Here is a 13,599-nt window from a genome sequence, read left to right on the forward strand (position 1 = left end):
AAATATATAATCACACATAATCATAATATATCATTATAAACTGGGATAATGTGCTATAGTGTGCTATGAAAGTATGAAACAGGGTCTTCTATTATAGTTATCCCTCTGTATCTCCAAGGATTGGTTCCAGGACCCCCCCACAGATACCAGACCATGGATGCTCAAGATCCTTGGATTAAATGGCATAGTATTTGCTTATAACCTATGTGTATCTTCTTGTATACTTTGAATCATCTTGGATTGCTTATAATACCTAATACAATGCAAATGTTATGTAAATAGTTGTTATACAGTATTTTTTAAATTTGTATTTTTTTATTTTTAATATTTTTGACCCATAGTTGGTTGAATGTGCAGATGTAGATCCCACAGATATGGAGGGCCGACTGTATATCTATTCTGGGAAGACTTCCCTAAGGTAACATTTGAGCTGAGCTGAGGGATTGAGTACGAAATAACTGTGCAAAAGAAAGAAGAGAGTTCTAGAGAGAAGAAACATAGGTAGCAAGTGCAGTTGATTCTTGAACCATAGTAGTTTAAACTGTGTGGGTCCAACCAAACACAGATCAAAAATACAGTATTTGCAGGATGAGAAATCCACATGTAGACTTTTCATATGTGTGGATTCTGCAGGGCTGACTGCAGGACTGAACTATGCATGTACATTTTTATATGTGCACGGGGCCTTGGAACCAATCCCCTGCATATACAGAGGGACAGCTGTATAGTGGCCAGGAGCACTGACACTGCAGCTAGCCTGCCCATGTTCAAATCTTAGCTCTATAACTCACTAGCTATGTACCTTGGGCAAGTTCTCTGTGCCTTGGTATCCCTATCTGTACAGTAGAAATAATAATAATAATACCTTCTTAGGGTTTTCGTGAGAGTTAAATGAGTTAATATATGTAAAGTGCTTAGAACAGTACTTGGAATATAGCAAGTGCTGGAAGGGTCTGAGATAGAACAGGAGTATAGTGTATTTGAAAAACTCAAAGGGAAAGCAGAGGCCTGATCCAGGACTCATGGACAATGTTAAAAATGATTATAAGCCAGGTAGTAACATTGATAGTTTGCATTTTTAAACAATGGCCTGGCTGCTATATAGAAATGGATTATAGTAGAGCAAGAGTAGATTCATGGAGACCATTTAAAAAGGTACTGCAGTAGTCCAAGCAAGAGATAATGATGGCTTGGACTTTGAGTGTTGGCAGTGGTGATAGAAAGAGGTAACCAATGAATTAGATAAAAGAATGATGCCCAGATTTCTGGCATGTGGAATTGGATATTCACTCACTTGGGGTGCACTGGAAAAGGACCAGGTTTGGGGATAGCAGACAACTAAGTGGAAATACCAGGTAGATAGTTGAATATAAAAGTCTAAAGCTCAGAAAGATCGGTGCTTGAGGTAAATTTGGAAGTCACCAGTTTCAGGTAATAGAAAACATAGGCAGAGATGATACATTCAGAGGAAAATGTAAGTAAGAAAACTCTCACTGAGCTTTGGGGGACTTTACCATTAAAAGGACAAGTGGAGCAAAGATGAACGAAGAAAGAGACTTAGAAGATCAGTTAGAAGAATAGAAGGAAAACCAGGAAAATGTGTCTGGTAAGCCAAATGCTACCAAACAATCAGTCAAGTAAAATGAATACTGAAAAATGCCCATTGGATTTGGGTGACATGGAGCTCTTTTGTAACTTGGGCAAGTTATTTCATTGGAATGATGTAGGCAGTCATATTGGAGTTAAGTCGAGGAGCAAGTGAATGGCAAGCAAAAGGAAATGAAGGCGATTGGTGTATTATTCTCTCAAAGTTTGTGAAAAAAGAGAAATAGACCAAGAGCGATAGTAAGTGGGGTTGGGAGGATGCTTTTGTTTAAGTTGGGAGAGACTTGAACATGTTTTAATCTTAATAGGAAGGATCTTATAGAAAGGGAGAAATTGAAAATATAGAAGAGAAAAGGGATAACAGAGTAAGATTCATAAGATTGCAAGAAGAGTGGAAATCCAAAGCACATGCAAGACCAGTCTTGTGAGGCAAATCAACTCCCCTTGTGTCATAGGAGGAAATGGGAAAGGATGCTTATACATGTGCTCTGGTTTAAGATCCATCTCTGGCTGGGCGCGGTGGCTCACGCCTGTAATCCCAGCACTTTGGGAGGCCGAGACGGGTGGATCACGAGGTCAAGAGATCGAGACCATCTTGGTCAACATGGTGAAACCCCGTCTCTACTAAAACTACAAAAAATTAGCTGGGCATGGTGGGGCGTGCCTGTAATCCCAGCTACTCGGGAGGCTGAGGCAGGAGAATTGCCTGAACCCAGGAGGCGGAGGTTGCGGTGAGCCGAGATCGCACCATTGCACTCCAGCCTGGGTAACAAGAGCGAAACTCCTTTTCCAAAAAAAAAAAAAAAAAAAAAGATCCATCTCCATGAAGCCTCCCTTTGACTATTTAGGTTTTTGTTGATTTGCTTATTCTGTTTTGTATTATTTCCTACTATTTTAGACTTTAGGCTTATCTTTCTTAACTAGATTATAAACTTGAGAGTAGGGATCATATTTTATTTTTATATGTCTGTACATTGTCTAGCCCAGTGCTGAGACTGATTTTGAAAAATAGATGTTCGAGGCCAGGAGTGGTGGCTTATGCCTGTAAGCCCAGCACTTTGGGAGGCTGAGGTGGGCAGATCACTTGAGGTCAGGAATTCAAGACCATCCTGGTCAACATGGTGAAACCCCATCTCTACCAAAAAATACAAAAAAAAGAAAAAAAAATAGATAGAGGTAGATAAAATGGACAACTCATTTTCTATGTAATAGTTCGTGTAATGCTGATTCTCCTGTTATCATTGAATCATCAACTATGTATGATGCCTTTGGTAGTATCTAAGATATACAATCTGCCTTAGATTTCATAGGCATTTGGTAAAATTACTCTATTGCTAATTGTGGTAATTTTACTGCCAAGGGGTAAGTAACATTTGGTTAATAACTAGTTGATTATTTTTCTTTGCTTCCCCCAGGTACAACAGCTACAGGTCTTGTTGCTACAAGCCCATGGAGGTACCCTGCCTGGATCTATAAAGTAAGAGTCATAGATAAATTTTAATTGTGTATCCCCCTACATCTTGGTTACTTTTGTTTGGTTACATTTTAGGTATGTGAGACATAATGCATCTAAGAATCAGAGTTATACAAAAAGATATACTCAGAGCAGAGGAATGCAAATTAAAACTCCAGTGAGATATTACCTCACACCCATTATGGGGGCTACTATAAGTGGATAGATAAATAACAGAAAATAACAGGTGTTGGCAAGGATGTGAAGATGTGGAGAAACTGAAACCCTTGTACACTGTTGGTGGGATTGTAAAATGATGTAACCACTATGGAAAACAACATGGAGGTTCCTGAAAAAATTAAAACTAGACTTACCATATGATCCAGCAATCCCACTTCTGTGTATATATCCAAAATAATTGAAGGCAAGGTCTCAAAGAGATATCTTCACGACCATGTTCATAGTGGCATTATTCACAAAGGTTAAGAGGTAGAAGTAACCCAAATGTTTGTCAACAGATGACTTGATAGACAAAATGTGGTATATACATGCAACAGAATATTATTCAGCCTTAAAAAGGAAGAGCATCCTGTCATTTGCTACAATATGGGTGGACATTGAAGATATGCTTAATGAAGTAAGCCAGTAACAAAAAGACAAATACTGTGTGATTCCACTTATGTGAGGTATCTAAAATAGTCAAATTCATAGAAACGGAAAGTAGAATGGTGGTTACTGGGGACTGAGGGGTAAGTGGAAAAGGGGAATTGTTTAATGGGTATAGAATTTTATTTTGCAAGATGAAAAAAATCTGGAGATCTGTTTCACAGCAAGCAATGTGAATATACTTAACACTAGCAAACAGCATACTTAAAAATGATTAAGATGGTAAGTTTTATGTTTATTATGTTTGCCATGGTTTTTTAAATTTGTGTTTATATAAATTTATGGGATACAAGTGCAATTTTGTTATATGGATATGTTGTGTAGTGGTGAAGTCTGGGCATTTAGTGTAACCATCACCTGAATAATATACATTGTGACAACTTAGAAACAGAAAGCTAAATACTGGATGTTCTCACTTATCAGTGGGAGCTAAATAATATGTACACATGGACCTACAGTGTGGAACAATAGACACTGGCAACTAGGAAGGATAGGAAGTTTGGGGGGAGTGGGAGTAGGTGATGAGAAGCTACTTAATGCACACATGTACCACAATTTTTTTCAAAAAGAATATACTCAGTGAGGTAAATGTCATTCCCTCTCCATCCCTGCAACTCTGTTCCCATTCCTATTTCCCACCCTTATTTCGAACTCTTTTCTACCATTATTCTCCCTCCCCCTGTATTTAACCCATCTCTTTAATTTTTGGTTTAGCCTTCTTGTATTTCTTTTGTAAAAATGAGTAGATACCTCTGTATTTTATTGTATCACCTTGTTTTCTCATATGAATGATAGCGTACTGTATGTAATGATTGTATATTCTTTGTGGCTTTGCATTATTCAGTATTTCCTGGAAATCATTTCTTACCAGTTCAGAGAAGTCTTCATTCTCTTTTGCAGCTGCATAGTACTTTTATTGTGTACATGTGCCATACATATCAATTGAACCCCTTTCCTATGTATGCACATTTAGGTTATTTCCAATGTTTTGCAATTACAAACATGCTACAGTGAATAATCTCTTTGTATATATTTTTGTATTGTCAGAGGTTTATCTTAAGGGTAGATTTCTAGAAGTGGGATTGCTGGGACAAAAGATAAGTACATTCGTACCTTTATAAGGTATTGCCAGACTTGCCTTCAGAAGAGATGTACCAGTTTGCATTTCTACCAGCAGTGTATGAGAAAGCCTGTTTCCCCACAGCCTCACCAATGGAATGTATTGTCATACTTTTTCAAATTTTGGCAGTCTGATAGGTGAGAAATGCAATCTCAGTGTTGTTTTACTTTGCATTTCTTGAATTATGAGTGAGTTTGAGCATTTTTTCATATGTTTCAGGGCCACTTTTTTTCTGTTTGCTGGTGAATTGTCCATGTCTTTTCTTATTTTTCTATTGGGTTTTTTGGTCCTTTGGCCTCTTTTTAAAAATAAATAGTGATAAAATATACATAACATAAAATTTACCATTTTAATTATTTTAAGTGTACAATTCAGTGGCTTTAAGTTCATTAACAATGTTGTGTAGCCATCACCACCATCTACCTCCAAAACTTATTTTCATCTTACAAAACTTAAACTCTATACCCACTAAACAGTAACCCCTCATTTCCTCTCCCTTCAGCCTCTGGCAACCACCATTCTACTTTCAGTCTATGAATTTGGCTACTCTAGGTACCTCATATGAATGGAATTATACAGTATTTGTCCTTTTGTGACTGGCTTGTTTCACTTAGCATGTCTTCAAGGTTCATCCATGTTGTAGCATGTGTCACAATTTCCTTTGATTTTAAGATTGAATAATATTGTGTATACATACACACACACACCATATTTTGTGTATCCATTCATTCATTGATGGACACTCGGGCTGCTTCCATCTTTTGGCTATTGTGAATGACGCTGCCATAAGCATAGGTGTGGGTGTACAGCTGGCTGTGGTGGTGCATGCCAAAGTCCCAGCTACTCAGTAGGATGAGGCAGGATGATTGCTTGAACCTAGCAGTTTAAGTCTGTAGTATGCTGAGATAGCACCTGTGAATAGCCACTGCACTTCAGCCTGTGCAACATAGCAGTATTCCGTCTCTTAAAAACAAACAAAACACACGGGCCAGGTGTAGTGGCTCATGCCTGTAATCCTAGCACTTTGGGAAGTGAAGGTGGGCAGATTGCTTGAGCCCAGGAGTTTGAGACCAACCTGGGCAACATGGTGAAACTCTGTCTCTACGAAAAATACAAAATTAGCAACATGTGGTGGTGTGCACCTGTAGTCACAGCTACTTGGGATGCTAAGGTGGGAGGATCACCTGAGCCCAGGGACTTTGAGCCTACAGTGAGCTGTGATCATGCCACTCACTGTAGCACAGGCAACAGAATGAGACCCTGTCTCAAAGCACACACACACACACACACACACACACACGCACACACACACACACACACACACACACACAAAACTAGCAACAAAAAAACCATAGGTGTACAAGTACCTGATATCCCTGCTTTCAATTCCTTTGGGTATATACCTAGAATTATGGTAGTTCTGTTTTTAATTTTTAAATCAAACCACCATACTGTTTTCCATAGTAGCTGTACCATTTTACATCTCCGTAAGCCATGCACAAAAGTTCCAATTTGTCCACATCCTCACCAATGTATCTTTTTATAATAGCAACCCTAAGTTTGGTCCTCATTTTTGACAGTTCTTTATATATTCCTGAAGTTAGTCTGTAGTGTATGTTACAAATAATTTCTCCCAGTTTGTCAGTTGTCTTTTACTTTATTTATAGTTTTTTGTCATACAAAAAAAAATTTAATTTTTATGTAGTAAAGCTTACGAATTTTTTATTGCCTCTGGATTTTTTCAGCAGCTTTCTTGAGCTAAAATTTTACATGCCATAAAAGTCAGTCATTTTATGTGTACCATTCAGTGATTTTTAGTAAATTTACAGAGTTGTACAATTGTCACCACAGTTCAGTTTTAGAACATGTCCATCACCCCAAAAGGTTCTCTCATGCCCATTTGCCATCACTCTCATTCCCACTTCCAGCCCAAGGCAACCACTAATCTCTTTTCTGTCTTTATAGATTTGCCTATTACAGACATTTCATGTACCTGGAATCATTGAGGTTGTAATCTTTTTGTGTGTGTGGCTTCTTTCACTTATGTTTTGTGGTTCATCCATGTTATAGTATGTGTTAGCGCTTCCCTTCTTTGGTGGAATAGTACTCCTTTGCCTAGATAGACCGTATTTGTCCATCCATTTGCAAGTTGATGGAGGTTTGGGTTGTTTCCACTTTTTGCCTATTATGAATACTGCTGCTGCAGTCACTTGCAAGTTTTTATATGGACATGTGTTTTCATGGGGTAAATGTCTGGGAATAGAGTTGTTGGGTCATATGTTTAACTTTTTAAGAAACTGCCAGACTGTTTTCCAAAGTGGCTATTCTGTTTATATTCTCTCCATGCTTCTGGATTCATAGTTAGAAAGGTTTCCCTACAGCAAGGTTTAAAGAGGAATTCACCCATGTTTTCTTCCGGTAATAATGTCGTTTTATTTTTTACACTTCATTTTTGCATTTGGTATTTATTCTTATATATGAAGTGAGCCTACTTTCAATATTTTTGTTTTCAATTATTCATTTTTTCTGATTATAAAAGTGGTTCATTGCTTCTAGTAGAACATTTAGAGAAGTATGGAGAATAAAACTTAAAGTTGGTATAATTTCATCAAACAGAGATGACTACCTCTTTCTTCATAATTTTCCCCCTGTAGATAATTTAGTCTGGGTTTCCTGATTACATTTTATTCTCACCATACTCATTTAGAAGCAATTGACCCATCTTCCTTTCCTTTCAATTTAGCACAAAAAAAAATCCAGACTTCTGATTGTCTATAATATACAGGAAATATAAAGGAAATAGTTTCAGCTGCAAAAGTAATGGATTCTAAGAAACAGTTGATGAATCAAACAATTAAACTTAATTGTTCGATGTTTTACAGAGAAATAAAGATGCTCCTTTGTTTCACAAAAATGTATTTGTATTTTTAAAGACATTTTATAAAGTTTGTTAACAAAAAGTATATTTTACTTATATGAATATTTTCACTTTTTAGATTATGTTCTTTTGTTTTTTAACATGTCATTGAAGGTTTTATATTTATTTTCTGTGCGTGTTTGTCAATTTCCACATGCTCAGCTTACTTGAATTCCTAGCCTTGGCAATTTCGTAGCATGTGAAAATATTGGTTTTCTGTTATATTTTCTTTTTCAGTCTGATCTTTGCCTGGCCCTAGTACTGTTTTTGCTTTACTTTAAAAAATTTTCCCCATTACATGGCTGTCCTATATCATGTGGTCCTATATCTATAATCTTGCCAAGAACTCTTTTTTTTCCCTATTACTGTGAGAGCTTTTTTGTTTTGTTTTGTTTTGTTTTGTTTTTGTTTTTGTTTTTGTTTTTGTTTTTGTTTTTGGAGACAGAGTTTCACTCTTGTTACCCAGGCTGGAGTGCAATGGCGCGATCTTGGCTCATCGCAACCTCCGCCTCCTGGGTTCAGGCAATTCTCCTGCCTCAGCCTCCTGAGTAGCTGGGATTACAGGCACGCGCCACCATGCCCAGCTAATTTTTTGTATTTTTAGTAGAGACAGGGTTTCACCATGTTGACCAGGATGGTCTCGATCTCTTGACCTCGTGATCCACCCCCTCGGCCTCCCAAAGTGCTGGGATTACAGGCTTGAGCCACCGTGCCCGACCTGTGAGAGCTTTTATATCCAGGATTCTCTGCATTCTTATAGTACCTATCTCTGCAGTCAGCATAGTAATTAAGAGCATGGACTCTGAAACGAGACTGCTGAGCTCAAATCTTTGCTTCATATTACCCACCAGCTGTGTGGCTATAGGTTATTTACTTATTTGTGCCTCCGTTTCCCCAGTTGTAAAATGGGGATAACTGTAGAACTTACCTCATAGGAGCTGTTGGGAGAATTTTTAAAAATTTAATGTATGTAAAGTATTTAGAATAGAGCCTAGCCCATAATGCCATAAAAGTGTTAATATTATTAATTATAGTAGTATTTAAATATTCAAGCATTTGCCACAAATTGCAATGAAGAACCTACATCTAAGTGCTAAATTTTCCTTGGAAAAATCAACAATTAAACTTAAATAAGGTTTTCCCATTTAGAGAAACCCTGGAAATTTTTTAGGGAAATAAAAAACTATTGAGTTAAAAGTATCATTACTTTGAAGCTTGTCAGTTTACGTGAATGACGCATGGAAGTTTTCAGTTTAATAAAGAAATAAGGAAATAACACTTAAATTTACTAACAGTTTATTTTTATAATCTGCATTTTAATTGAATATTCCTTCATAGCAGTCTTAGTAAATTCTCAACTTTCATATTACCCGTAGTAAGTGCAATATGAAACCTTATTGTATGGCCTTGCTATTAACTTTTGATAAAGTGCAGTCTAAGATCCTTTATAAAAATTGATGGAGGTCTTAAGATGGGTGAGAGGGCATCTACTCTATTCCTGAAGTTCTTTTCTGTCCTTTATTGAGATTGAGAACAGCTGTTCCCTGTCCTTTAGTTTTCTCTTTATCATAGTGTTGACAACTATTCATTTTTACCCTCAGTCTTCTTCCGATCAAATCTTCATATTTCTTCTGATCTTTTTTTAACCAGTCCAGTTTTCCAGTCTTTTGAACATTTCATCCCAGTGGATTAAAACAAAAACAGCCCTCCTTCTTATCAGTCTGCTTTACTAGTCTTGAACTGATGCCAAGTGATATGTGTACATTCCAAAGGTTCTTATCTATATGTATTCCTTCATGCTATTTCTGACCCTCCCTTCCCCTCATATTTGAAATGGACACCATTGTTGTCGTTACTCACTCCAAGCAATTTTAAATTGATAGACAAATGAACAAGAGGCTATGGGTCAGAAGTTTGAAGCAAAGCAAGCATTTAGAAGGGAACTCTTATTTATGAAGAGTTGTGAAATGTTTTCTTAGTGGCCGCTGGTCATCTTTTCAACTTTTTCACTTCTCAAATGCTATTACCCTAAACTTAACAGTAAATGGGAAATTTATGTTGATTTATGTTGATCAGGTTGAATTTTGACCCTGAGCAGCATCACTTCTACCTCCTATATCGCTCCCTTCTCTACTTCCCTAATCTTTAATGAGGGATTGAGGGTGGGAAGAAAAGGGAGAGAACATTTATTTTAGCTCCAGTTAGCCATCACTTCATACTTACAGGACACAAACAGAAAGATCCCAACCAAGAGCCAAGGTAGAGGTTAGTCAATCCTGTTGCAACCATATCTTACCTTTCTCCAAACCATTGAAGTACTTCAGAAATGTGTTTCTTGTACATCCAATATACTACCTGACTAGGATGACAGATTGGGTTGGACTTTTTTCCCAGACTTTTGTGGTATAATTTTAACCTAATCCCCCTACCTATCCAAAAGGCCTATGGGATATATATTTTTATCCACCTTTGATATAGGTGTTATCAGTCAGATATTTTTCTAATATGTTATTTACTTTGTTTTAGTATGGAACCATCAGAGAATCTACAGTCCCTGATGGAGAAGAATCAGTCCCTGGTAGAGGAGAATGAAAAATTAAGTCGTGGTCTGAGCGAGGCAGCTGGTCAGACAGCCCAGATGTTGGAGAGGATCATTTTGGTGAGGCCCCAAGAATAAAATACTAGCAATATGAACATTTACTAGGTTTAGTTTCCAAAATAGGTAACATACTTCTTCTTATGAGAGACAGTTTATGTTTAAAGAAATGTATTTGTACTACCATATCTTCCAGGGAGCCCCTCTGGGGTAAATATATGGGCTTATAATTGAACATACAGAAAAGTTAAAAGAATTATATAGTGAACATTTATGTATCTACCACAAAGAAGCTACATAAATTCCATTTTAAAATAGATTCATTTAAAAATACCAGGAAGGAAAGAACCAAGTACCTTTTTCACCTGCCTAATCTCTATCCGTAATACCTAATCTCTATCCATAATACCATTCCTTCACCAAGATTTTAGTTCTTTTCCATCTCTGTTCCCCTAATGTCACATTTCATATTCCATACTAACAGCTGCCGTGGTGAGATATAACAGCTGGGAAATTAATTTTAATTCATTTTCCATATGGTTGATTTCCAAATAGTGGATCACTAGATAACTGATTACACAAGTTCTGACCTGCCTGTCAGTAACCTCCTGGATCAGTGCATGCCGGCTCTATCACTGAGGTTTTTCTACTAGTCTAAATATAACTCAATCTTTGATAGCACGACTGTTGCCAGAAGCAAAAATGAGTTTCCACCAAAATATAATTGAAGCTCTGTAATGTATACACCTTCATGCATCAGTGTGCTCTCTAGTCAAGGAAAGATAAGCTGCTTAAAGATTTCTTTCAAGTAGGCTAAATCCTACGTCCATTGTATTGTCCATTACTAACAGAGGGTGAAAATAGGGTATAAGGGATTTTTATATAGTTTTCTGTCTCCAGTGCTGTATTTTATGCTTTGAAGTAACTCTAGAAACCATGTTTCACATGTATGTGAATGAGGCTGATGTAACAGAAACTACTTCTTATTCTAGCCACATACTCGTCCGACCTTTATAAGGTTGTTAAAGTGTCTGCCTGATAGGCTTATTGTTTGATATCCTGCCAGAATTTCATAACAAGCACAACATTTTTGTCCTATATAAACTATTCTTTCCAAATCTGTTATAGCATCCAGCATGTTACAGATAACTGTGATTGAAATAAAACTGAAAATATCAATCACCCTTCCTAAAACGTAAGCTGCCTTCTGCTGTTTCTTCTTTCTCTACCATCATACTTGTGCCATACCCTTTTTCTTGCTGTCTTTTGCTAAAACTAGCCTGCCATCAGATAGTGTAACTTAAAAAAAAAAAAATCTCAGCTCAAATTTAGTGTGAGGTCCTTTTATGTTTTAAATGCCCTTATGCTGGGGCTAGGGAACAGTATAGTGTAGGAGGAAGTTTAAAGTAAATGTGGGGTTTTTCTGTTTGTTTTTTGGGGTTTTTTGCAAACAGCAGGAACTAAAATGCCAGGAAGTATTGCTTTCTCCCCCCAGTTGCGAAGTTCCCTATGGAATTAAGGCTTCACACTCTACCCCATAGTCTGAGTTTCATGGCAGGCATAAAACCCAGCTGCTTGGATGCTATTTTTAGTAGCTTATATTGACTGAAGGACTAATTTCCATGACTTTTTTAAAAAACACATTTTTCACTAAATAACGAAAGCCCACTAAATCCTCTGTTACAGCAAAGAAGGCAGCCTCTCTACCTAGCTTCTAATTCATAGGAGTAGGAGAGAGCATAATTATGTGAGGCTGTCAGGCAGTGCCACTGATGATCTCCTGGGTCTTTGTTGCAGACAGAGCAAGCGAATGAAAAAATGAACGCCAAGCTAGAAGAGCTCAGGCAGCATGCGGCGTAAGTTTCCTACCAGATATTTGGTAGCAACCTATAGCACCTTAGCATATAATCATGAAGCCTCTGGCCTTTGTCATATTAATAACCCTTGGGTTCTTTTTGTTTGAATTTTCAGCTGCAGACTGAATCTTCAAAAGCTAGTGGAGACTTTGGAAGACAAGGAATTGAAAGAAAATGTAGAGATAATTTGTAACCTGCAGCAATTGATTACCCAGTTATCGGTAAGCCAAGTAGGGGTAGTATAAATAGGCATATCACTTTCATTTGTTTCTCTTGGCAGATACAAGCCTTTCTAACTCTGTGCCTTTAGCTGAAACAACTAGATTGTGAGCTGCTTGAGGACAGAGGTCATGGATCATTTGATATGATCTGAATATTTAGTTTGTTAAATCAAAACACTCATAGGTTACATATGCAACGCACATTAGTATTTCAGTATTCTAATCAAATACCAGAAGCAACAACATAGCAGTGCAAAATTGCCTAGGTAGCAAGAACAGCAGTCATTGATTTGCTGTCCTCACAGTGTATGCTAACTTAAAAAGAGACCTTGTACCATACCCCAATTGTAGAAAAGTTAAATTCTGACAGATAACTTGGAACCAGGGAATACCATAAGTCTCTTTTATAACCAATAATAAGTAAGTCTGAATGATTGTTCTACCATAAGTTCCCATTTTATAGTAGAGGCAGGTGTGTTTTGTGGATGAGGGTGGTTGTTTGTTGTTTCTCCCAGAAGAAAAATTCTCATAATCCCACTATCCCTAAAAATCTGTTTTTGTTTTGGTGTTCCATCTCTTTGTCCTTAGGCATACATGCTTTTTAAAAAAAATTTAACTTGGCCGAGCGCGGTGGCTCACACCTGTAATCCCAGCACTTTGGGAGGCCGAGGCGGGTGGATCACGAGGTCAAGAGATCGAGACCATCCCGGTCAACATGGTGAAACTCCGTCTCTACTAAAAATACAAAAATTAGCTGGGCATGGTGGCGCATGCCTGTAATCCCAGCTACTCGGGAGGCTGAGGCAGGAGAATTGCCTGAACCCAGGAGGCGGAGGTTGCGGTGAGCCGAGATTGCGCCATTGCACTCCAGCCTGGGTAACGAGTGAAACTCCGTCTCAAAAAAAAAAAAAAAAAAATTTAACTCATACTATAACATACTATGTTAAGGGTAATGGTTGGTTTTGTTCCATCTACACTGTGTTGTTTGTTATTCTGAAACAGTAATGTGTATGCAAGTGCCTGATGGTAATTCCTAACTCTTGGGCAGAGGTTTTAATTTTACCGGAACTGTGAGACTGTCATCCCTGGTCATGCCCAGTGTTTTCTAGAGTTGTCAGTAGTGTGTCACAAAATCATCTACACATAGATTTATTCTTGAAGAAGA

The 13,599-nt window shown here is 37.5% G+C and overlaps 1 protein-coding gene across 3 annotated transcripts in view; it reads left to right on the top strand.

Moving 5' to 3' along the window:
- Positions 1-13,599, top strand: part of KIF4A (kinesin family member 4A) — a 130,912-nt gene that overhangs the window by 49,256 nt on the left and 68,057 nt on the right. For all 3 annotated transcript variants that reach the window (XM_003943074.4, XM_074392277.1, XM_074392278.1), the window contains 4 exons: positions 3,021-3,082; positions 10,288-10,420; positions 12,155-12,213; positions 12,329-12,434. In XM_003943074.4, coding sequence (XP_003943123.1) covers positions 3,021-3,082; positions 10,288-10,420; positions 12,155-12,213; positions 12,329-12,434 — 360 coding nt within the window. The remainder of the gene's footprint in view (positions 1-3,020; positions 3,083-10,287; positions 10,421-12,154; positions 12,214-12,328; positions 12,435-13,599) is intronic.

This window comes from Saimiri boliviensis, chromosome X, assembly GCF_048565385.1.
Source record: "Saimiri boliviensis isolate mSaiBol1 chromosome X, mSaiBol1.pri, whole genome shotgun sequence".
NCBI classification, from domain to species: Eukaryota; Metazoa; Chordata; class Mammalia; order Primates; family Cebidae; genus Saimiri; species Saimiri boliviensis.